Below are 27559 nucleotides of genomic sequence, written 5' to 3' on the forward strand. Positions count from 1 at the left end.
TTTTTTTTAAAATAAAATGGATTATGAGATGTTACTCTTATTCTTAGAACTCGGTAAGACATGAAGACCTTAAAGATTAAAGTAAGTAATATTAGAATCAAAGGAAACTTAAAAAAAAAACCATCATCATCACCGTCATCATCATCATCATCATGCCAGGAACAGTGTTGTAGAACTCAGGCTAAAAAGAAAAACTGCTAATTTCAAGAGCAAAATGTTTGGGATGTTAGGAAGTTTTGGGGCATATTCAAACATTTAAGGTTGACATCATAAGGAGTAAGAAGGTTGTTTTAAAAAATGGTTCTGTGGCTACTCTACAGATGGAAATCCCATTAAGCCATTATTTAAGCTTCATCAGCACTATCTGATTACATTTATATATTATAGTTAAGAGAATTTAAGTGTGATTGATCTACTTTTCACTGCTGGTTTTTAAATGAAGACCAAAGCACAACTGAAAGAAAGAAACGTGTGTGCAAATTCTAGGAGAATAAAATATAATCCAATGTTTGGGGCCATCTGATGAGTAAAACTAAAGAGTATTTAAGAATTTCTTTGGTGTTTTTCTTTTTCAGCAATTATATTTACAAAGATAGCACCTTTATACATCTGTGAACATAATTTAGCCATGCTTTTCTCATGTGTCAAGTTTTTTGAGGTCAGTGACTATAATTTTTTGTATCAGAAATCCCAACTGGAGCAGAGAATTTTAAATTGTACACCCTCAAAGAAGTGTTAATTTACTGGTGTCTCTGTATCTGACCTGTGTATGAATTTTATCTTTCAACTTTGTCACATTTCTTGACCAAGAAATTAATCTTATTTTTATTTTTAATTCCTTTTCATTATTTAGAAGTAACAAAACATAGCCATCATCAAACAGAATTGACTAGACTTTTTAAAGGCAATTTCAATTTTTGCATTTTACTCAATATTCAATCAGATGGGATGTCCCTCAGTCACCTCAGACACCATGTGTCTCTGTCCCCAACTAACTGCCCATCTGTAATCTCCACACGTTAGTGGGCAGCAGAACCATAAATTCTGTTTCCTGTGCTAGAAACATGCTAGTCTTGACCCTTCCCTCTCCTGAACCCTCAGATCCAAAGGATCGTGACATTCCTCGCATTTTACTTGACAAATAGGACCTACTTCCTTGCTAGGTTGAACACTATTCAAGGCATCTGGAACACTTTTCTCTGCCCTCTTGTCTCCTACTGTTTCTGTCATAGCCATATCCACACTGTACATGGAAGTTTCCAGACAAACATTAATTTAAAGATGTCCCTTCCTTGCTTAAAAAACAGACAATAAACTGCTTACATGACAACATCAGAGTTCCACCCACAACTTGGTTCTACCTCCTAATCAGCCACACTTTACTCCCAAATCAACAGTCCTGCTTGTAGTTCCCTTCCTCCCAATCCCTTTCATCTATTCCGTACCTAATGCTGGAAATACTGTGTCTATTTGCCTTGCCCACTCCACCCAAGTCATTCTTATTCATACTCTACAATAAGAGTCCAAAACCCCAGTCAGGACCCTGGTGACGTGCCCTCCCTACCTGTCATACCAGGTAATTATCTCCATCTTTGCAATTACTACACTCTATTACTTTTATCTTTTTATGTGTCTTCCTCTCCCAAGTAACTGGGGATTCCTAAGGGAAGAGAGCCATATTTTATTCATCTTTGTACCTTGGGTTACATAACATAGTGCAGATACTCAAATGTTTGTTGAAGGAATGGATTTTGTATTTAACTTTAACCTCTTGAGATAAAAGCATTAAAAATGGGAAAATATAACAGATTAAATATCTAAAACCTTAAAATCCAAGACACAGACTTTTCTCCAAGTGCCTAGTTATTATGATAATTATAACACTAGAGGTGTTAGAAAAGTTCTGAATAAAAGTCAAAATCACAACCATAAATATTTAGATGTACAGAAATCATGAATATAGGCTCTCTGTAATACGATGGCCTCTATGATTTACCACGTTAAGATTTCAAATAAAAAAGGAGAAATTGTATACATTTAAGTAATCTCTGTAATTAAATAATAATCGTCTATGAATATCTCCTGGAGGTATTGGTCATTATTTTATAACAAGCTTACTAAGAAATGTCACAGTCATTCTTACATACCATGATACATTACAGGGAAGTTGATTCCTTTAAAGAATGCTTAAACAGCAACTTATTAACAAAAAACTGTAAACATTCAAACTAAATTACCCTCCCTATGCTCCTAGACACAATTGTTTTGTGAGAGAAACTAGGGCCTATAGCATTTCAAGCTTTCAACATAGTGATTTTTCCTAGACGATTGTAATAATAAAGGTATTAATAAAGCTGTAAGAATATTTCACAAATGCACGTTAAAAATAATAAAATGAATGGACAAGATGGACAAAAACCTCAGTACCATTAAAAGAAATCCCTAACATTAAGTAGGCGTAGAACAAAATCTAAGATCTACAGTATTATTATAACATTCATTAAGTTGACGGAAAAGCATAAAACTGAAATAAGATGGTAAAAAAAGCAGAAACTCAAAATAAATTGCAGTTTGGTTCATAACAGGCAAAGGTGTAAATTGAAAGAAGCAATGCTAAGTGACTGGCCAGTCATCCTCAGCTTGCCTTCTGCTCAGCTTTTCCTTCTTCCCATTGTTCTGATTCTTGATGGAACTCCACATAATAATACATTATAATTTGCATCCCCTAATTAATTTATTATATTGGCTTGGCCAAAAAGCTCGTTTGGGTTTTTCCATAAGATATTACAGAAAAATCCGAATGAACTTTTTGGCCAACCCAGTACTACAGAGGACCCCTGACTTACGTTCCACTTAACGATTTTTCAACTTTACAATGGTGGGGAGAGCTATGCATTCAATAGAAACCATACTTCATACACTGAATGCTGATCTTTTCCCGGGATAGCAATATGTGGTACACACTTTTGTGATGATGGACAGCAAGCCGCAGTTCCCAGTCAGCCATGCAAGAGTAAACAATCAATATGCTTACAAACCATTCTGTACCCAGAGAACCATTCTGGTTTTCACTTTCAGCACAGTATTCAATAAATGGCATGAGCTATTCAACACCTTATTATAAATTAGGCTTAGTGTTAGATGATTTTGCCTAACTATAGGTTAATGTAAGTGTTCTGAACACGTGTAAGTTAGGCCAGGCTAAGCTATGAACTTTGGTAGGTTAGGTGTATTCAGTGAATTTTCAACTTATGGTATTTTCAGCTTGCAATGGGTTTATCTGGATGTAACATCATCATAAGTCAAGGAAGATCTATACATGCAATGAGGGTTTTGTTGTTACCTTTTTTATATACATCACACTGCAAGGGAATTGCCTATATTTGTTATGGAGTCTGGAGAGAGGACAGGTAGGCAGAAGGCAAGCAGAGGAAATGACAAGCACAACCAGTGAAAGGGCTCCAGTCGGTTCTGCTGACCCATTTCCCCCACTCTGGGCAGAAAAGAAGTAGCCTTGTCCTCTCTGACTATAAAGAGGGTGTTAAAGGCATAACAACCTTTTTACAAGAGAAAACAATATTAGTGGGAGAAGCCTATCTAATGGAAAATCATGTTTACCTATAAGAATTTGAAAACTCCTTTCTGCAAATAAGATGTTCAAGAAAATGGTAAATATTAAAGAAAAGAGGCCCATAATAGAGATGTTTGTAACAATATTCAAAATATTCCCTCAAGATAATGGTTTTGTGTGCATGTTTGTGGGAGGGAGGTGTGGCTGCTTTTAATGTGTCCCATGATAAATATTAAGGATAGACTAACTGACATGAAAATTATGAGATGAGTTTTCATGTCAGGCTATTGGAGACGATGCAGCCTAACAAGTCCTGGACTGCATGCATATCTCTAAACTTGAAAAATTCCAAATTTTTTCTCCTGCTTAGGTCTTTCCCCTGAACTCCAACTGCCCGTTGAATATCTTTACTTAATATTTAACAGGCATCTTAAACTCACATTTTCAAATTGGAACTTATCTTCCTTCTGGAATCTGCTCCTGCACCTCAGTAAATGATTGGTGTTATGACTCCTCTCTTTCCCTCATACCCCACACACCCAATCACAGAGTAAATGCTGTTGATTTCTACCTTCAATGTAGGTGCATTGCTTAAATCCTTCTCACTTCCCTTGCTGCAACCTCTTCGTCCCAGCCAACATGCTCTCTCCCCTGGATTATTCTTACAGCATCAAACTGGTTTCACTGCATCTCCCCTTTGTTCCTCTACATTTTTCCCCAAAGAAGCAGCCAAAGCAATCCTTTGAAAATCCAAGTCAGATGTCACTCTTTTGCTCAAAGCCCTTCCAATGGCTCCCCATCTCAGAGCAAAGTCAAAATCCTTATAATGGCCAATCATGTCCTATTGGATCTGCTACCTTTCTGATCGTATCTGCTATTATGCCCTCCCCCTCCCTCCCTCCCTCTGATCCAGTCTCACATCCATATCGAGGGCTTAGGCCCCTGCTCCTCCCTCTGCCTAGAGTGCTTCTCTCACATACCTTGCCATGCCTCCTCACTCCTCTGTCAGGCTTTCACGCAAAGCCCTTCTCTATGGGGCCTTCTCTGACCTCCCAACCTACATTCCAAAGAACAAACAAACAAACAAAAACAAACACCTGGCCTAGGATTCCACAGCTAACCACCTGACATAATATACATTGACTTCTTTCTTTGTTCTGTATCCACTACCTAAAATGTAAATTTCAAGAGAGCAGAGACATTTCCTTTGCGTTCATATACCACTCTATCCAGTACCTCAAACGGTACCTGAGACAGAAGAGGCATTCAGAAAACAACTCATGAAATACTGAATGAATGAATCTTATGTAAGCCACTGTTACTTTTTTTTCTGTCACTCAAAGTCAGTCTAATCCTTATTCTTTTTTGTTTGTTTGGTGTTTGTTTTTTGTGTTTGTCTAATCCTTATTAATACAAGTGCCTAGGACAGTGTCTGCCACGCAGCAAGAGTTCAATGAACTTTTTGGAAAGAATTCTTTCCTTGTAGGGTCAAAACATCAAAAACTATTAATGAGCACTAGTTCTTTTTTCCGAAAAATATGTAGTTTGACAGACAGCTACTGAGAAGCTGCCATCAAGGTGATAGACATATTTACATGACACAAGGGTCTCCCAACTGATCAATTTTAAACCTTTGCTTCTGAGGACAGAGGGGAAGATTATCTAAGAAGACATTTTCTTTACGTTTTCCTATGAAGGAGAGTAAACATCTGTTTAGATGTTTCTATTACTTCTATCATCTATCTTCAGTATTAGTTCATATTTCCATATGGCATTCCTCAATAATTCTGGGCTGATAAATTTGATTTTACATAACATGCAAACACCTCCAGAAAAAAAATAACTGTAAGTTGTTGAAGAGTTGCTGGAGACTAGTTGTTTTCAAAGGTTGTTTAGTAGTAGGAACCCTTTTTCAAAAGAAATCTTATATCAAAGTTCAAAATATGAATTAAAAATAGTGTCAGGGGGCTTCCCTGGTGGCGCAGTGGTTGAGAGTCTGCCTGCCAATGCAGGGGACGCGGGTTCGAGCCCTGGTCTGGGAAGATCCCACATGCCGCGGAGCAACTAGGCCCGCAATTGCTGAGCCTGCGCGTCTGGAGCCTGTGCTCCGCAACGGGAGAGGTCGCGATAGTGAGAGGCCTGCGCACCGCGATGAAGAGTGGCCCCCGCTTGCCGCAGCTAGAGAAAAGCCCTCGCACAGAAACGAAGACCCAACACAGCCATAAATAAATAAATTAAAAAAAAAAAAATAGTGTCAGGCTGAAGCACAGAAGGGTAAATAGAATCCATTTTCCAAATTCCATTCCTTATGCTATTATGTCCAATTGGAGAAAATGCATTGAGCTGTACATTTATGATTTGTGCAATTTCCTATATGTATATTATTATCTAATTTTTAGAAAGTACAACAGTTTTTCAATAACACAAATCTACAAAATTCTTGGCCTTGTACTCTAAAGCTTGCATGAGTTTTAGGCAAGACACAGTTGGAATCCGTTCAAACAATTTTCGAGAATATATATTAAAATTCTATAATAATATATTAGATCCATGTTTACCTGCATCATTAATGACAGCATAGGCAGATGTGTGTAAACAAGGGGCAAGATGGGAATAAAGAAGCAGACCTACTAGAGAATGGACTTGAGGATACAGGGAGGGGGAAGGGTAAGCTGGGACAAAGTGAGAGAGTGGCATGGACATATATACACTACCAAACGTAGAATAGATAGCTAGTGGGAAGCAGCCGCATAGCACAGGGAGATCAGCTTGGTGCTTTGTGACCACCTAGAGGGGTGGGATAGGGAGGGTGGGAGGGAGGGAGACGCAAGAGTGAAGAGATATGGGGACATATGTATATGTATAGCTGATTCACTTTGTTATAAAGCAGAAACTAACACACCATTGTAAAGCAATTATAATCCAATAAAGATGTTAAAAAAAAAAAGAAATAATCACTGAAAAACAACAGCAACAACAAATGTGGAGAATATTTACATAGCGCTAACTAGGTGTTACATACAAGCTTTATAAATATGTACACATACAAACCTATTTAATCCTCACACCAAACCTCTAAATTAATACTACTATTATCCCCATTTTATACATAAGAAAACTGAGTCCTAGAGAGGATAAGAAACTCATCCAAGGTTATTCCTCTAGCAATGGGCAAAGTTGGGGTTTGAACCCCAGTTGTCTAGCTTCAGAGTCCATGATTGTAATAATAGCCTCTCCTATAATATAATGCCTCTATCATGTTTTTATTTCACCCACTGAAATCATTTATTGGAATTATTGTACTTGTCACAGCCTGTCAATAAAAACTCCTTAAATTCAGCGGCATATTATGAATTTCAGCTTTAACTGCTTCAGTATTTGCATATGATGATATAAGAAAAAGGTATTTCGCAGCTCATCATCAACAATAACCCTTAAACACCAAAATATTTCACAACATAATATAAACGCTTTCTATATATAATGCTAACAGTGCAGTTACCCTTAACTATTTCATAATACTCAGAGATGACGGTGCTGTCGCCATGCACTTATAGGATGGATGACAACGATGACTGGAGTGGGTTGAATAGTGTCCCCCAAACTCCATGTCCACCCAGAACATCAGAAAGTGACTTATTTTGAAACAGGGTCTTTGCAAAGAGAATTAGTTAAAGATCTCAAGATGAAATCATCCTGGATCTAGGGTGGGCCCTGAATCAACTGATTGCTGTCCTTAAAAAGAGAGGTGAGGATACAAAGACATGGAGAAGAAAGCAATATAAAAATAGAGGCACAGGGATGCCAAGGATTGCTGGCAGCCACTAGAAGCTTAGAGAGAGGCATTGGATGGTTTCTCCCGAGAGACTACAGAAGAAACCAATGCTACCGACACCTTGATTTCAGATTTCTGTATTCCTGAACAGTTAGAGAATAAATTTATGTTGTTTAAAGTGACCTGGTATGTGGTGATACTTTATGGCAGCCCTAGGAAACTAAAACAACTACTAATTCAAGATTTTGAGATTTTGCAAGCTATATAAACACAGTCTGGTTTTGGGAAGCAGTTGGCAATTCTACCTTCAGCATCTTATCAGCTCCATGCCTCTTCACCCAGTTGGTTACATGTCAATTTTGTGAGCAATGAGACTCAACAGACAGCCATAACTGTGTTTGCTCCATCCACTGCTTAGATTTCTTTATAGTATACAGATTTGTTATGTTAAGCTATCCTTCAAAATGCTGGGAAATTTTCTTTCATCTACCTGGTTTGTAATTTCTCACTTCATGTTGCAAAACTGAAGTACAGTAAATACTGCTTCCCAGCCAGCAGTCTAAGAAAGCTCCAAGACCTTGGTCGTCACTGTTGATCCTGTCCTGTTACTTGATGTTAGCTATGGCTCATGGTGACACTGATAGAACTATTCAAATAGCTATTTCAAATCTGTAGCTGGCCAAAAATCTGCAAACACTGTAAACTGTTAGTTTCTTGAAAAGATTAATGCTGTATTGATGCCACTTTCAGTCTGCTAACCTCCAAAAAAGATACAGAGGTCTTCCTGGTGTGTTTTTCTTCTTCATCATCATCTATCAGCCCAAGCAGCAGCCAATTCAGGAAATGTTCCTAGCTCAGTATCTCAAAAAGCAATCTTTAGCTGCAAGTAGTTCCTCCATGCCAGTGTTCTTCAATGTCACTCTAAAGAATCCTTAATCCTTCTAGAGATTTTGGCCATGTTCTGTCTATATTCTTTTCTGCTGCCTTCCAAAATAGTTTATATTTGCACCATAAAATAGTGTAATACAACCTTATCACACTCAGGTCTCCAATTTAAACTTTTGATGCCAACTCTACATAGATAATCCTTGGACATAAACTGGCAGGACTTAAATAAAATGTTGCTCATCAAACAACTTGGATCTAGTGGCTCTTTACCAGTACACTGCACTCCCAGTACACTATAAATATTTTTCATAAATCCTGCAATTACCTTGTGAATGGTTCAGTTATATTTCATCATACCTTTTTATGTTAAAAGTGTTAATTTGCTGAATGTAAAATTTTACATATATAGCCCTTTTAGTAAGTATATGGAAACCTACATGTGAATTGCCTTTTAAAAATAAATTTATTTTTAAATTATATTTAGCTTGTAGTAATATTAAAATTGTTTTACAGTCCCTGAGTATATGTATTAGATGGCTACAGATGGTCAAAATAGTTGAGATATAACTACATAGGAGTCATAAACTAGCTTTCCAGACATAGCTTCTTACTCTTCATCTATATGTGGAATCAATGGTACACAAGTAGGAGACATCGAATACTTTCACTATTTCCACAGGACAATGAAAAAAAGAAAGGTAAAACCATCTATTCATACCTCACGTTTAGAAAACTGTCAACAGATAGTTCAGAGTGTTACTAGTCTTTGTTAGCTACTTGCTTATAAGAAAATTACAACTATTACAGTAGCAAAACAGGGAAAAGTGGTAAAGAAATACATGTAGGGATATAATGAGTAAAAGACATGATAAAACAAAACAAAAACTTAGTACACTTAGTTCAGTGTAAATGAATGCATTCTAAAATAAGATCCAGGAGATGCCAGAGATCTCACCATGAAAATTAAATGTAAATGCTCATGAATATATTTATTTAGAATGCCTCCATATTTCCTCATACATGTACTAATTTATGTGTCATCTATTCAAAAAAAGGAATTGAGGCATACTTGGAATTATTTAAAATCATGTGATAATTCATGGTTTGTGTAAGAACCTTTGCTATTCCTAAGTTGATTACTAGTGAACATCCAACACAGCAGGCCTAGGACTGTTTCTTCAAATTATCTGATAAAGTCAAAAATCATGCAGTATAGTCCACTCTATTCTAAAGCCAAAAAACTGAGGAAGAAAAATGTCTTAAATTATTGGATTAGTTTGCTAGGGCTGCCGTCACAAAATGCCACAGACTGGGTGGCTTAAACAATAGAAATTTATTTTTTCACAGTTCAAGATGTTGGTAAGTTTGATTTCTTCTGAAGCATCTCTCTTTGGCTTGCAGGTAGCCACCTTCTCTCTGTGTCCTCACATGGTTGGTCTGGTATGCACACCCCTGATGTCTCCCTGGGTCTAAATTTCCTCTTCTTATAAGCACACATGTCAGATTGTACTAGGGCTCACCCTATGGGTCCCATTTTAACTTAAGCACCACTTTAAAGACCCTCTCTCCATATAGAGTCACATTCTGAGGTACCAGGGGTCAGGGCTTCAACATACAAAGGGCTTCAATATATGGGGACAGAATTCAGCCCATAACAGAATATATTTTGTGCTCTTTATTGACAATTAAAGCAATATCCTACATGGCTGTCTTCTGTAACTAAATTAGCTTACTATAAATGCCCCCACCATCAACAATGTGTCCTGTCAAATTATTTCATTGTATTGGCAGAAATATACACTAAGAATGTGTATTTTCATAAGACTCTTAATACTTTACAATTGGTTTAAAATACCAAAATAATTTATTTATCTTGCAAAATTATGAGGCCCAAACTTTAATCTCCATGACATAATGGTTTCAACTAACACCATGTTGGTTGTGCTGTTAATTTTGTTGCATAATAAATATTTTTATATATTTACAATATACACTTAAAATATAAAATGCAGTTGAATTAATAACTAATACTGAATATCTAAAATATATATCCAACTTGCTAATACATTTTAATTGGCATTTTTGGAAGTCTATAGCATAAGGAGATTAATGGAAGCCTTTGAAAATGTGTTCTGCTTGTTACAGCAGATGAATTTGAAATTTTCAAACACTATGCATTTCCAGGTGGCAGCCACCTGGAAATTAAGTGTTCTAAGTGCTCACAGTAGGTGAATAAAAGACAAGCATTCAGTATTTAGTAAGGCATTTATCATAAAGTGTTGGAAAGTCATGAGGAATTGAAAACCAGGAGATGTATTTGACTAGACAAATATTTGGGCCAGACCAAGGTATTACTAGCTAAAAGCAAACAAGCAGTCTTAAAAACAGAGAGGTCTATAAAATAGAGCAAACAAAAACTCAAATATAAAACATCAAAGAATGCTCCTGAAAGGTGAAAATGTGGAAATGGAAAAAGTGAAAAAAATTAGAAATGGGCAATCATTAAATCCACTCTGATAATACACTGAATATTGTCCTTTCTCAAGAAGCTAATTTCATGCCCAGCAGTTCCAGGAATAGTCTCTAATCTAGAGTAGTAGTTCTTGAATAGTGGTCTAAGATTTTCTGGAAAACCTATGAATTTATCCTTAAAGAAAGATTGGAATACACAGAAACTTAGGTGAGGTTCCCAGCAAGCACCAGGAAAAAGTACCAAAGGGAAAGGGCCATTTACTTTAAGGTACCTGACAAAGGAGAGATCTAGACAACATTCTAGGCCACAGCTGCCACTTCCCACAGAATCTACCACACAGCTCTCAGCTGACATGCTGAGGGCTAGGGAGCAGGGGAAATGAGAAAAAGGAAATCAGAAGAAAGTGAGCCAAAAAGGAATTTCTCAAGTAAATAAAATCTGGGGAGGACAGAGTAAGGGAGTAGGAATCAAGAGCCACATTTTACAGCATATCATGATCTACACACTGAAGTGTAGCTGGAAATGGCAAGTAAGCTGTTGGATATGCAAGTGTGGAGCTCAGAAGGAAGTCTGGGATATAAATCTGTAAGTCATTAATGTAACGATGCTATTTAAGCCTTTGGAGACTAAAGAGATCACCTAAGGAGAAGCTACAGAGAGAAAAAAGAGAAGGACTCAGTATTAGGCTAATAATAAAAGCAATACTTAGAGGGTGCATAGAAAAAGGGGAGGAAGTTGCGTATATAAGGAGAGGAGACAGTTGTGAGTGAGGTAACCGGGGCTGCACCAAGACACAGAAACCACACCTTGGAAAAGCAGCAAGATAGAGCACAGTTTCTGACACAGTAATCACACAACACATGCTTGTTAAATGAATGAGTGAATAAGTGAGTTACAGACTAGACTAGCATGGTATCTCTAGAATTCAGAGTTAACTATCTAGGGAAAAATGGAAATATGTGGAATAGCTATAATACCTTAAAAAAGACATGGGCTGAACAAGGTGACACTGTAAATTTACCTTGGTATTATTTTAATACACTCCAAAACCTCCAAAGTTTGGTCATATTTTCTATTCATTAATAAAATACCATTCCAAATTAATAATGAAACAGGTTATTGTGAAATAATCAATAAAACCATCATAGATTAGAGTTCGTTAATTTCAACTGTTTAGACAAGGGAAAAACGTATTCAACCCTTAGAAGTCCATAAAGGAAAGAAATATTACAATGGTATACAGAAATACAATAATGATCCAAAATATTTTCACTGAAATACAACAGAAAAGCTGTAAGCCGTTATCTTTTAGCAAAGAAGCAGCCCTAATGAAGTAGATTCTTGAACACTGTCATACGGGTAAGCTCATCAGTTACAATGAAAGCTCCCCCTGCTGATCCAGGAGTACCTAATGGCCAGGATTTGTTATGTCTCAAAAACAAAGGTATTATAAATTCATGTGATAGCTCACTGAGGAGATTTCGAATCTGGAAACTTTCAAATGATGATGTATAATATAAGAGCACTGAAATTTTCCAAAGAAAACATAGGCTTATTTCATCCAAAACATTACATTTATTCCTCTAAAATCCCATCCATTAATAGGGTAATAAACTCACAAAAAGAAATCTAGCTCAACAAACACCTACACTGTAAAAAAAATCTCTCAGTGATGGCTTTTCTATTTCAAATATGAAGTTGGCTGCTCCCTGTGAAACACATTCGCAGTATCTGCTGGCCCATACACATATGCATGCCTCCGCTATAACAGATGGAAACTAAAACCCCCAAGGCCCCAGAATGCCCCACAGAAACACCAAAAAAGAAAACAAACAGAAAAACATCATTACCAAGTTACAACACTGCAAGCAAACCCTTATGAAAGTTAAATATTTTTGAAAAGCAAAATATTGTAATATTTATACAGAATTTTAAGTACAATCAAATGAGTCAAAATAGATAAATGACATTTATCTTAATTCATAGCAAAAACTGCTAGAAAATATATTATACAATAAAAAATACATCTGAAAGAGAAGTATGTTCCACCTTACTATTTTGTTTTAAAACGAGTAGGAAAAATAGTAAAGTGACCAGAAGTGCAAACTGCTATTATGAGAAAATGCCCACATTGATTTTATTTTTGCTAAAAACCTAATGCTGATGTAAGCTATTAACTACTCAACCATCTTTTCCCCAGAAAAAGAAATTCCTCTATATTTCAAGGCACTTGAAGGCAGCACTTCTTCATCTAGTACTCTGTTACTTATCAAGCTTAATATTCATCAAGAACACGCATTTTCAACCCTTTTTCATCCCATTTACTTAAATTTTATTCCAGAATTCCAGAAATCTCATTTTAAGAAAGTTGCCTTACTTGAATTAATGAACTAATCACTTAAAAGCTACGGTGAGTATCTGTGAGTTATTTTTAATGTTCTTTTCCTCTGTGCCTTTTTGGCCAGTCTCACACTGTTTAATATGAGAAGACGATTTGGATTATTTTCCCTTTTTAAATTCCCATAAAGCACTTACACCTATACATAGGGACATTATCTTCTTATGCCATGAACATTTTAAGGTAGCACAAGGGAAAAGTAAAGAGTAATCCATTAGAACATTAGGATGCAAGAGTGAAAAGTTAAAAGATTTAATTTTTGCCTTAAAAATCCAGATTAACTGTTTCCAACTTTTTTTTTCAACAGACTATATAAGATATACACTTCAAAGAAACATATATCTCAGGAAAAAGTGTGAAAGAACATCTCATCCAATCACATGCCTCTCTGCAAAAAAAGTGCTACAATCCCCACTTTGTAGAAGAAACAATTTAAACAGGGTATGAGGACAGCAGAAGCAAGAAGAACTACAATCCTGCAGCCTGTGGAACAAAAACCACATTCACAGAAAGATAGACAAGATGAAAAGGCAGAGGGCTAGGTACCAGATGAAGGAACAAGATAAAACCCCAGAAAAACAACTAAATGAAGTGGAGATAGGCAACCTTCCAGAACAAGAATTCAGAATAATGATAGTGAAGATGATCCAGGACCTCGGAAAAGCAATGGAGGCACAGATCGAGACGATGCAAGAAATGTTTAACAAAGACCTAGGAGAATTAAACAACAAACAAACAGAGATGAACAATACAATAACTGAAATGAAAACTACACTAGAAGGAATCAATAGCAGAATAACTAACTGAGGCAGAAGAACGGATAAGTGACCTGGAGGAAGGAATGGTGGAATTCACTGCCACAGAACAGAATAAAGAAAAAAGAATGAAAAGAAATGAAGACAGCCTAAGAGACCTCTAGGACAACATTAAACACAATGACATTCACTTTATAGGGGTCCCAGAAGGAGAAGAGAAAGAGAAAGGACCAGAGAAAATATATGAAGAGATTATAGTCGAAAACTTCCCTAACATGGGAAAATAAATAGCCACCCAAGTCCAGGAAGCACAGAGAGTCCCATAGAGAATAGATCCAAGGAGAAACAGGCCGACACACATAGTAATCAAATTGGCAAGAATTAAAGACAAAGAAAAATTATTGAAAGCAGGAAGGAAAAAACAACAAATAACATACAAGGGAACTCCCATAAGGTTAACAGCTGATTTCTCAGCAGAAACTCTACAAGCCAGAAGGGAGCGGCATGATATACTTAAAGTGATGAAAGGGTAAAACCTACAACCAAGATTATTCTAGCTGGCAAGGATCTCATTCAGATTCTATGGAGAAATCAAAAGCTTTACAGAAAAGCAAAAGCTAAGGGAATTCAGCACTACCAAACAAGATATACAACAAATGCTAAAGGAACTTCTCTAAGTGGGAAACACAAGAGAATAAAAGAGAGAAATTGAGAAATTGGTCATAGGAACATACATATCAATAATTACTTTAAAGGTGAATGGATTAAATGCTCCAACCAAAAGACACAGGCTTGCTGAATGGATACAAAAACAAGACCCATATATATGCTGTCTACAAGAGACCCACTTCAGACCTAGGGACACATACAGACTGAAAGTGAGGGGATGGAAAAAGATATTCCATGCAAATGGAAATCAAAAGAAAGCTGGAGTAGCAATATTCATATCAGATAAAATAGACTGTAAAATAAAGAATGTTACAAGAGACAAGGAAGGACACTACATAATGATCAAGAGATCAATCCAAGAAGAAGATATAACAATTGTAAATATTTATGCACCCAACATAGGAGCAACTCAATACATAAGGCAACTGTTAACACCTATAAAAGAGGAAATCGAGAGTAACACAATAATAGTGGGGGACTTTAACACCTCACTTACACCAATGGTTAGATAATCTAAACAGAAAATTAATAAGGAAACACAAGCTTTAAATGACACAATAGACCAGGTAGATTTAACTGATATTTACAGGACATTCCACCCCAAAACAGCAGATTACACTTTCTTCTCAAGTGCATACTGAACATTCTCCAGGATAGATCACATCTTGGGTCACAAATCAAGCCTCAGTTAATTTAAGAAAACTGAAATCATATCAGGCAACTTTTCTGACCACAACGCTATGAGATTAGATACCAATTACAGGGAAAAACACGTAAAAAACACAAACACATGGAGGCTAAACAATACATTACTAAATAGCAAAGAGATCACTGAAGAAATCAAAGAGGAAATGAAAAAATACCTAGAGACAAATGACAATGAAAACACAATGAACCAAAACCTATGGAATGCAGCAAGAGCAGTTCTAAGAGGGAAGTTTATAGCAATACAAGCCTACCTCAAGAAACAAGAAAAATCTCAAATAAACAATCTATCCTTACACCAAAAGGGACTAGAGAAAGAAAAACAAACAAAACCCAGTTAGCAGAAGGAAAGAAATCATAAAGATTAGAGCAGAAATAAATGAAATAGAAACAAAGAAAACAATAGCAAAGATCAATAAAACTAAAAGCTGGTTCTTTCAGAAGATAAACAAAATTGACAAACCATTAGCCAGACTCATCAAGAAAAAGAGGGAGATGACTCAAATCAATAAAATTAGAAATGAAAAAGGATAAGTTACAAAAGACACCATAGAAATACAAAGCATCCTAGAGACTACTACAAGCAACTCTATGCCAATAAAATGGACAACCTGGAAGAAATGGACAAATTTTTAGAAAGGTACAACCATCCAAGACTGAACCAGGAAGAAAAAGAAAATATGAACAGACCAATCACAAGTAATGAAATTGAAACTGTGATTAAAAATCTTCCAACAAACAGAAGTCCGGGACAGATGGCTTCAGAGGTGAATTCTATCAAACATTTAGGGAAGAGCTAACACCCATCCTTCTCAAACTCATCCAAAAAACTGTGGAGGAAGGAACACTCCCAAACTCATTCTATGAGGCCACCATCACCCTGATACCAAAACCAGACAAAGATACTAAAAAAAAAGAAAATTACAGATCAATATCACTGATGAATATACATGCAAAAATCCTCAACAAAATACTAGCAAACAGAATCCTGCAACACATTAGAAGGATCATACACCATGATCAAGTGGGATTTATCCCAGAGATGCAAGGATTCTTCAATATACGCAAATCAATGAATGTGATACACCATATTAACACATTGAAGAATAAAAAGCATATGATCATCTCAACAGATGCAGAAAAAGCTTTTGACAAAATTCAACACCCATTTATGATAAAAACTCTCCAGAGACTGGGCAGAGAGGGAACCTATCTCAACATAGTAAAGGCCATATATGACAAACCCACAGCAAATATCATTCTCAATGGTGAAAAACTGAAATCATTTCCTGTAAGCTCAGGAACAAGACAAGGATGTCCACACTCACCACTATTATTCAACATAGTTTTGGAAGTCATAGCCATGGCAATCAGAGAAGAAAAAGAAATAAAAGGAATATAAATTGGAAAAGAAGAAGTAAAACTGTCACTGTTTGCAGATGACATGATACTGTACATAGAGAATCCTAAAGATGCCACCAGAAAACTACTAGAGCTAATCAATGAATTTGGTAAAGTTGCAGGATAGAAAATTAATGCACAGAAATCTCTTGCATTGCTATACACTAATGATGAATAATCTGAAAGAGAAATTTAGGAAACACTCCCATTTACCATTGCAACAAAAAGAATAAAATACCTAGGAATAAACCTACCGAGGGAGACAAAAGACCTGTATGCAGAAAACTATAAGATACTGATGAAAGAAATTAAGGATGATACCAACAGATGGAGAGATATACCATGTTCTTGGATTGGAAGACTCAATATTGTGAAAATGACTATACTACCCAAAGCAATCTACAGATTCAATGCAATCCCTATCAAACTACTGATGGCATTTTTTATGGAACTAGAACAAAAAATTTTAAAATTTGTATGGAAACACAAAAGACCCTGAATAGCCAAAGCAGTCTTGAGGGAAGAAAACGGAGCTGGAGGAATCAGACTCCCTGACTTCAGACTATACTACAAAGCTACAGTAATCAAGATAATATGGTACTGGCACAAAAACAGAAACATAGATCAATGGAACAAGATAGAAAGCCCAGAGATAAACCCACGTACCTATGGTCAACTAATGTATGACAAAGGAGGCAAGGATATACAATGGACAAAAGACAGTCTCTTCAATAAGTGGTGCTGGGAAAACTGGACAGCTACGTGTAAAAGAATGAAATTAGAACACCCCCTAACACCATACACAAAAATAAACTCAAAATGGATTAGAGACCTAAATGTAAGACCAGACACTATTAAACTTTTAGAGGAAAACAGAGGAAGAACACTCTTTGACATAAATCACAGAAAGATCTTTTTTGACCCACCTTCTAGAGTAATGGAAATAAAAACAAAAATAAACAAATGGGACCTAAGGAAACTTCAAAGCTTTTGCACAGCAAAGGAAACCACAAACAAGACGAAAAGACAACCCTGAGAATGGGACAAAATATTTGCAAATGAATCAACAGATAAAGGATTAATCTGCAAAATATATAAACAGCTCATGCAGCTTAATATTAAAAAAACAAACAACCCAATCCAAAAATGGGCAGAAGACCTAAATAGGCATTTCTCTAAAGAAGACATACAGAATGCAAAGAAGCACATGAAATGATGCTCAACATCACTAATTATTAGAGAAATGCAAATCAAAAGTACAATGAGGTATCACGTCACACCAGTTAGAATGGGCATTATCAGAAAATCTACAAACAACAAATGCTGGAGAGGGTGTGGAGAAAAGGGAACCCTCTTGCACTGTTGGTGGGAATGTAAATTGATACAGCCACTATGGAGAACAGGATGGAGGTTCCTTAACAAACTAAAAATAGAATTACCATATGATCCAGCAATCCCACTACTGGGCATAAACCCAGAGAAAACCATAATTCAAAAAGACACATGCACCCCAATGTTCATTGCAGCACTATTTAGAATAGCCAGGTCATGGAAGCAACCTAAATGCCCATCGACAGACGAACGGATAAAGAAGATGTGGTACATATATACAATGGAACATTACTCAGGCATAAAAAGGAACGAAATTGGGTCATTTGTTGAGATGTGGATGGATCTAGAGACTGTCATACAGAGTGAAGTAAGTCAGAAAGAGAAAAACAAATATCATACATTAACGCATATATGTGGAACGTAGAAAAATGGTACAGATGAAGCGGTTTGCAGGGCAGAAACTGAGACACAGACGTAGAGAAGAAACGTATGGACACAAAGGGGGAAAAGCAGAGGGTGGGTGGGGGTGGTGGTGTGATGAATTGTGCGATTGGGATTGACATGTATACACTGATGTGTATAAAATTGATGACTAATAAGAACCTGCTGTATAAAAAAATAAATAAAATAAAATTCAAAAAAATAAAAAATAAACAGGGCATGAAATGATAAAAGTGATTTTTTTAATTTAAGAAGAAAAATTCACTATAATACTGGAAAAAAGTATCCTTCTTTAAGCTGACAAATGATCAGTGGCCTATACAAAAAGAATACAGATACTCTCCCAGACCAAATGAGATGTCTTCCAAAATGTATATCCATACATTTGTATATATTCATACAAATGTGTATTCATAAATTCATTTTTTTTTGAGGCAAGTAAAGTTTTTTTTCCCACAGAACTGATGTGATATATAACCTGGATGCTTCAGATGTTCAAAAAACTGCATAAGTCATATTCAAACCAAATATAAATAATAGGCCTATCCTATCTCTGACCCTTTCTATAACCAGATCTAAGCCCACAGCAGGGGCTAAGAAGGAGCTTAGAAACTGAGGTATTAGGAAGGGATGACTGGAATCTCTGGCAGTTTGGTGCCTACTGGGGCAAAGGAAGCAGGCTCTACATGCAAGGCAGGCAGATGGAGATTCATAATCAGGCCAAGGGGGACACTGACTACAGGTGCTTGGCTCAGATGCATAATCATCCCAGGTGCTTATGAATGACTCATCCAAAGAGAACTGCACTGGACACAGTGGAAGGGGCTTAGCAGCAGAGGGTGGGGCTGGCAGGTATTCACAAGGTTTAAACTGTAAAACTTCCAATGCAAGAACATGTTATATCTCTGCATCTGTTTGTATCATCTTTAATTTCTTTCATCAGTGTCTTGTAGTTTTCTGCAAACAGGTTTTTTGTCTCCTTAGGTAGGTTTATACCTAGGTATTTTATTCTTTTTTGTTGCAATGGTAAATGGGAGTGTTTCTTTAATTTCTCTTTCAGATTTTTCATGATTAGTGTGTAGGAATGCATGAGATTTCTGTGCATTAATTTTGTATCCTGCTACTTCACCAAATTCATTGATTAGCTCGAGTAGTTTTCTGGTAGCATCTTTAGTTTTCTCTATGTATAGTATCATGTCACCTGCAAACAGTGACAATTTTACTTCTTCTTTTCTGATTTGGATTCCTTTTATTTCTTTTTCTCCTCTGATTGCTGTGGTTAAAACTTCCAAAATGATGCTGAATAAGAGTGGTGAGAGTGGGCAACCTTGTCTTGCTCCTGATCTTAGTGGAAATGGTTTCAGTCTTTCACCATTGAGAAAGATGTTGACTGTGGGTTTGTCATATATGGCCTTTATGATGTTGAGGTAAGTTCCCTCTATGCCTATTTTCTGGAGAGTTTTTGTCATAAATGGGTGTTGAATTTTGCCAAAAGCTTTTTCTGCATCTATTGAGATGATCATATGGTTTTCCTCTTTCAATTTGTTAATATGGAGAGATATACCATGCTCTTGGATTGGAAGAATCAACGTTGTGAAAATGACTATACTACCCAAAGCAATCTACATATTCAATGCAATTCCTATCAAACTACCAATGGCATTTTTCACAGAACTAGAACAAAAAATTGCACAATTTGTATGGAAACACAAAAGGCCCCGAATAGCCAAAGCAATCTTGAGAAAGAAAAACGGAGCTGGAGGAATCAGGCTCCCTGACTTCAGACTATATTACAAAGCTACAGTAACCAAGACAGTTTGGTACAGGCAGAAAAACAGAAATAGAGATCAGTGGAACAAGATAGAAAGCCCAGACATAAACCCACACACATATGGTCACCTTATCTTTGATAAACGAGGCAAGAATATACAATGGAGAAAAGACAGCCTGTTCAATAAGTGGCACTGAGAAAACTGGACAGCTACATGTAAACGAATAAAATTAGAGCACTCTCTAACACCATACACCAAAATAAACTCAAAATGGATTAAAGACCTAAATGTAAGGCCAGACACTATCAAACTCTTAGAGGAAAACATAGGCAGAACACTGTATGACATAAATCACAGCAAGATCCTTTTTGACCCACCTCTTAGAGAAATGGAAATAAAAACAAACAAATGGGACCTAATGAAACTTAAAAACTTTTGCACGACAAAGTACACCATACACAAGATGAAAAGACAACCCTCAGAATGGGAGAAAATATTTGCAGATGAAGCAACTGACAAAGGATTAGTCTCCAAAACATACAAGCAGCTCATGCAGCTCATTATCAATAAAACAAACAACCCAATCCAAAAATGGACAGAAGACCTAAATAGACATTTCTCCAAAGAATATATACATATTGCCAACAAACACATGAAAGGATGCTCAACATTGCCAGTCATTAGAGAAATGCAAATCAAAACTACAATGAGGTATCACCTCACACTGGTCAGAAAGGCCATCATCAGAAAATCTACAAACAACAAATGCTGGAGAGGGTGTGGAGAAAAGGGAACCCTCTTGCACTGTTGGTGGGAATGTAAATTGATACAGCCACTATGGAGAACAGGATGGAGGTTCCTTAAAAAACTAAAAATAGAACTACCATATGACCCAGCAACCCCACTACTGGGCATATACCCTGAGAAAACCATAATTCAAAAGGAGTCATGTATCACAATGTTCATTGCAGCACTATTTACAATAGCCAGGCCATGGAAGCAACCTAAGTGTCCATCGATAGGTGAATGGATAAAGAAGATGTGGCACATATATACAATGAAATATTAATCAGCCATAAAAAGAAACAAAATTGAGTTATTTGTAGTGAGGTGGATGGACCTAGAGTCTGTCATACAGAGTGAAGTAAGTCAGAAAGAGAAAAACAAATACTGTATGCTAACACATATATATGGAATCTAAAAAAAAAAATGGTTATGAAGAACCTAGGGGCAGGACAGGAATAAAAACACAGAGGTAGAGAATAGATTTGAGGACACGGGGAGGGGGAAAGGTAAGCTGGGATGAAGTGAGAGAGTGGCATGGACATACATACACTACCAAATGTAAAATAGATAGCTAGTGGGAAGCAGCCACATAGCACAGGGAGATCAGCTCGGTGCTTTGTGTCCACCTAGAGGGGTGGGATAGGGAGGGTGGGAGGGAGGGAGACGCAAGAGGGAGGGGATATGGGGCTATATGTATAGATATAGCTGATTCACTTTGTTATACAGCAGCAACTAACACGACATTGTAAAGCAATTATACTCCAGTAAAGATGTTAAAAAAACCCAAAAAACTGCAAAACTACGTGTTTTTGAATATAGGGCCTCATTATCCAGTTAAAAAATTAAACTCATAGCTCCAATAATGACAATTGATAAAGTAAATGTCCTACAACTTTCTATTTTTAAAATGACATATTTAGTATGAAAACACAGTGATAAAGTGGCAAGTATGTTCAAATAAAAGGCATTATTTTCTGTATCAACTGAAGACCCAGAGCACGAAAATCTTTTCTGTAAAAGCACAAACCTTTACTAGCTTTGTCCAAATGTTCCAAATCATCCACAAAATTGAGGATATCAGGGTAGTTTTCTTCACATATTTGCACAAGAAAATGAAGTAGTGTTGTTTTCTGATCTGCTGATTTTGTGTCCTTTAGCTAAATAGAATGAGAGAGAAAAAATACAGTCAAAAATATTTTGATAGTCTCTCTACTTAAATAATGTTAATACTGTTTTTTATAGATAAGAAATAAATGAGCTGTAAAATTAGTTAATGCTATTTTTGAAAAGGCACTATTTAAACACTTGAAAAGCTACTCTTCATATACTGTTGTTTGGTCTAAGTCATTAATATATACTGTAAAGAAGGAATAAGCTTAATTCAATGTAGTATGCAATGTTTCATGGGGAACGTATATAATAGGAACGTATATAATATCAGCACTTAAAACAATCCCACATGCTTGCTCATTTTTTCATTTGGCATGGATTTATAGAATGCCTACTAGGTACTGCAGGAATCAGAGACGCAACAACCAATAAGTCATTCCTCAAGAAGCCATTTAGTGGGGGGGGGGGGGGGGAAACCAGAAAATATGCATTTCCCCTGTGTGACAAAGAGTATAGTAAAAATAATCATCCAGTATGCCTAGGAGGACAGGGCACCTGAACTGAACACCAGCAGGCAGGAAGTTGTATGGGTTGGGGAAGGGAAGGAAAAAACTCAAAGGCACAGTATCAGAGGCAGATGGAGAAGCATTTGAAAAAGACCATAGATGAGGAAGAAAGTGGTACTTTAGAGGAGTCCAAGTGACTCCAAAATAAAAGTATATGCTGCGGGGAGGGGGAAGTAGGGAGAGTAGAAAGAAATCGGAGGAGAAGGCCAGAAAATTAAAAGAAAGGCAGACCATGCTATGGATATAGGATTCTGATCCCTAAGAACTGGGAGGTTTTAAACTAGATGAGAGCTAATCAGATGTACATTTTAGAAAGCTCCTTCTAGCACAGTGTGGATAAAAGATTAGAGCAAGGGTAAGAACAGAGAAGGAAGAATCATTTTAAAAGCTGTAGCAATAATCCAGGCAGGGAAAGAAAACAGCCTGAGATGAGGTCATGCCTTAGGCATGAGATAATGGGACAGGGAGGGCATGGAAACCCACATGATGACATCTATTGAAACTGGACAGAAAGAATGAGAAAAAGATTTGGGTGAGGTGGAGAAAAAAGAATTGTTTCAGTTTGGGGCAAGTGAACTTGACGTTTTTGCGTAACATCTAAGTGGAGACGTTGGGAAAGGATATAGATACATATAGGTGTAGAACAGTGTTGTCAACCTTTTTTTCGTTATTGCTGGCTAACATTTTTTAGGCATATTTTTCCAAATCATTTGCACCTATGAAATTTTAAAATGATACATATACTGTATATCTGTTTATGTACTGCATGTACATCTGTGCTTTACACATAAAAACAGTAAGATAGGAAAGATATTTTTGCTCCCCAAGAACCAATTTTCCATCCCTTGAGGGTGATAAACTGTAGAGAATACATAGTGAGAACTTAGAGGAGTGAACTATTCTAGGAGTACTGGTTTGTGAGCTCTTAGCCTCCAAAGCTAAAAAGTTGACCAAATAAACACAAATAAGTACACAGAATAAAAGAAAGGAGAACAGAGGCTTGAAGAGAAGACCAGGATGGATCAATCCTAATCTGAAAAGGCCAAGGAATGAATCAGAAGGGAGAAAGGGCTAGGCTACAACCTAGGTACATATAGAGGTCAGCTTAGGTTTTGTGAGTGATGGGGGTAGGGGGTGTTGGGTGTGAACACACGGCAAATACATAATCTGATAGTGTTCCCTACAAATGAGTAATCATCCAGATCAGATACACATATAAGGGGAGAAAAAATCACTCTTTTCACACCAGGATTTAATTTAGAGTTGGAAATTCTTGGTATACTTAACTGTGCACAACCCTATTGCTTCCTTTCCAACAATTTCCTACCTTAAAATAAGTGTATACACACACATACACATATATATCCATATGTATTTTTTTCAAATTCTATGTCACTAAATATTATATCACTATCAGAAAAATATCAAATGAAAGCTACTATCTGATTGTGGCAGAAGGAGATATTCTGTGCCATCACAAATATTAACACACATGACTTATTAATGCACAAACTGTCTTGCCCCTGGAAACACAGAGCTACCCTACTGTAGACAGCCAGGCTTTCACATGATTACTCTTATAACAGGTTCAAATGCTGCATTGGCCTATTCAGCATGCAAACCATTCAGCAGCAATGGTTCCTGGCACTTTAAAAACTGACTGATATGAACAGAGTCCATTATTTGATGCCTCTTAAAAGGAACATAAATCACAACATTCATCTGAGTGTTCTGAAAAATTATTCCTCAAAAACTGACTCTGATCACTAGCTAGACTGATTGCCACTAACGTGTGAACGACCTGCTAAAACATAACACTAAAACTGGCCTTTAACTAGCTACGTCGCCTTGGGCAAGTTACTGGACCTCAGATTCACATAAATAAAGTGAGAATATGGAACTGGACAGGAAAAGGAAACTCTAAATTCACTTTCCACTCCAAAAATATTAAATATACTTTACAGTGGACTTGTGTTAGTAGACATTGCAAAATCTATTTTAAAAAAACACTAGAATAAAAATGAAGAAACCTAGTTATAATCTCAGTTCAGAAGTTATTTTTGCATGCTTGGGTCAGTTAAAATCCTTCTGTTTCAGCTTTCACATACACTGAGAACGTTAATCCGATTTATAAAAGTTTCCTTTCAACGCCACAATTTCATTCATACTATCATCTTTAATGGATAAGGCTAGGGTAATAGTAGCAAACTTTCACAAATATAGTAGTTTTCCCTGGTACAACCAAGAGTCAGTATAAAAACTGTCCTTTGATTTTAATTTTGCTATTTTTTTTTAAAGCACTCTAATGGTTAACTCTTCTGTTCCCCCACCTCCCTCTTTATAGCAATGACTGGAGAATACTGTTCCTTCGGTGGACTCCCAGTTCCTGACTGTCACCAGTTTACACCTTTCTTATCATGCTCCGTTCATGTGAAACTAGACACATGTCCTGTGTGGAATGTTGATTAAGACAAGCACCTGGAAAGAGCTTTCCAGGGCTATTTGTGATATAGCTAAATGGCCAGCAATTGCTAGGATTAATATATCAAGAAATCTCTATGATCCAACAATAAGCAACTGGATCAATCTTGATCTTTATTCATGAGCAATAAGAATTCAGAATTAGAATTCTGGAACATACTATAGGCTATAGCATCTACCAATTTAATAAATGTTAAGGATGCAAGTCAAACACAGATTCAAATATTTAGAGACAATCATAAAGCTAAACACTAACTTATGGAGGAGGTTGCTATCCTGGCTGTACTATTGAAAACATCAGCTGGTTAGCAATTCACATACTGGTCACAGCCTAATATTTAAAATATACTCACTGAATAATAAATAGAAGTAGAAGTCTCCCATCCCTCCAGAATCTATACTTAACAACCGGGAGACTTAAAAAAAAAAACACTCAAATTCCCAAATAAATAAATCTGAAAATATACCTAATAAAAGATAAGGAGTTAAGAAACACAGAGAGTGACCATTTGTTGACAATGCATGGTTACTCATAAACTACTAGTTGCTCTAAATTCCAGGACAGAGATTCCTCATTCAGTTCCTAACGTTCTCAGGAAAAACTGCACAGTGCCAGGAAGGTATTCTTCCTGCCTCAATTACACTATTCCCTTCCTTCCTTCCTTCCCTCCCCCAAATCACTTAAAAAAAAAAAAAAAAAACCCAAAACAAAAACCAACCAACAAACAAAAAAACCCTCCCAGAAAGCACATGAAAATATATGAAAGCACAGCAAAATATATTTATCACAGTCTTCATTTACTTGCTCAATATTTTTTCACCTTTTGATAAACATTAACAACAAAAAGGGCACACTCTATTTCTACTAATTATTCATATCATACATAATCAGCGATTGAGCTAGAACAAGGAAAGCTTGAGAGATGGTGCTAATTTTGTTGAAGAGAAAAAACAACTTGAGCATACTCTGTAGTGCTAACTCTTGGAAAGAAAATGAAGCTAAAATATCTGGTTTAAAAATTTATTCTTAAGTTTAAAAAATATGCTTTATTTAAATTTTCACTGACATTGCTTGACAGGATTCCTTTGGTATCACTGTCAAGAGATTTATCTTACTGATGAGTAATCGTCACTGTTAAGGAGAATTTCTTGTTTATATATTGTTTATTTAAGGAACATTTAATGTGGCATAGATGTCAAATAAACAAAAAGATGGATGGAGTTTCTTCAACCGCTCTGTTCATTCCAGACAAAATAATGTTAAAAGCAGATCCTGTAATAAATCATGGCCTAGTTGTCAGTCTGGATAGAACTCCTTTGTAGCTACAATGCAAGGTTTGGGAATATTTTTAAGCTATTCAGCACGAATTTGGATGACACTTAAAGAAAATTCCATTGTTTTAGCCACAAGAAAGAAAATTCCTAAAATAAAAACTAAGTATCGTCCTGGTGATTTTCAGAATCCCTTAGACTCTGAATAATAAAACTTTATCTTAAGAATATTGTCAAATTTGTAGCTGTTCCCCATTATCATGTTCCTATACTTCAATTACGTTATCCAGACAGCAGTGACTCTTTGGATGTTGTAGACATTGCTGAACGCCAGAAAAATGACAAAATTATGAGGGTCTGTAATGGCTCCATGAACATTCTAGAAGACCCTACCTTGTAAACAGTATGAATGCTGAGGACAACAGCAGCCACTCTTATTTGTGTGGCACTTACTAGGAGACAGGGATTGGCCAAATAATACAATACGTGTTAAGTGCCTGAAACACACACCATCCCTGTGAGGAAGGAACTGGTATTACACTCACTATTAAGAGGGCAAAAGAGATGTGAAACATCATGTAGCATACCCCAGATCACATAGCTACTATCCAGTAGAGCCAAGATTTATTTGAACCCACTTCTGTGTGAATCCAAAGCTCTTAACCACTATAAAATGCAGTTCCTCTACAAAATCTTTATTTAATATAGATTATTATGCATCAAAAGAAACAAAATTCTCAAAAACACAGTGGATAAAAATAGTAGTAAGACAGTAAAATAGTGTTCATTAATGCAATTTAAATAACTGAAGCCCTATAACCTGCTAATTCTAGCCTGGAAAGCCTCTATACCCCTACCCTGAGTCACTTCTAGTTCTAAAAGCATGGCATTCTTTCTATTGTTTTATCTATAAAATTAATAAAATGCTAACTGAATCTTACCTCAAATGCAAAGTCTTTCCATACTGCTAATAGATCAGTGTTCACAAAATATGATAAAAATATGGTTGAATGAAACTGTAAAGTTTCATCTTTAACAGACCCAGCCAAGTATATTTACTAACATCATATTCCATCTTAAATCATTTGCAGAATAAAGTGCTTTGTATATGTTTGAAACATCTCTAAATGTAAGTTACATGTACCCACATGAAAATGGATGTGT

The 27559-nt window shown here is 36.3% G+C and overlaps 1 protein-coding gene across 2 annotated transcripts in view; it reads right to left on the minus strand.

Moving 5' to 3' along the window:
• Nucleotides 1-27559, minus strand: part of DIAPH3 (diaphanous related formin 3) — a 563950-nt gene that overhangs the window by 216649 nt on the left and 319742 nt on the right. For both annotated transcript variants that reach the window (XM_036831862.1, XM_036831861.1), the window contains one exon: nucleotides 21994-22123. In XM_036831862.1, coding sequence (XP_036687757.1) covers nucleotides 21994-22123 — 130 coding nt within the window. The remainder of the gene's footprint in view (nucleotides 1-21993; nucleotides 22124-27559) is intronic.

This window comes from Balaenoptera musculus, chromosome 18 (genome assembly GCF_009873245.2).
Source record: "Balaenoptera musculus isolate JJ_BM4_2016_0621 chromosome 18, mBalMus1.pri.v3, whole genome shotgun sequence".
Lineage (NCBI taxonomy): Eukaryota > Metazoa > Chordata > Mammalia > Artiodactyla > Balaenopteridae > Balaenoptera > Balaenoptera musculus.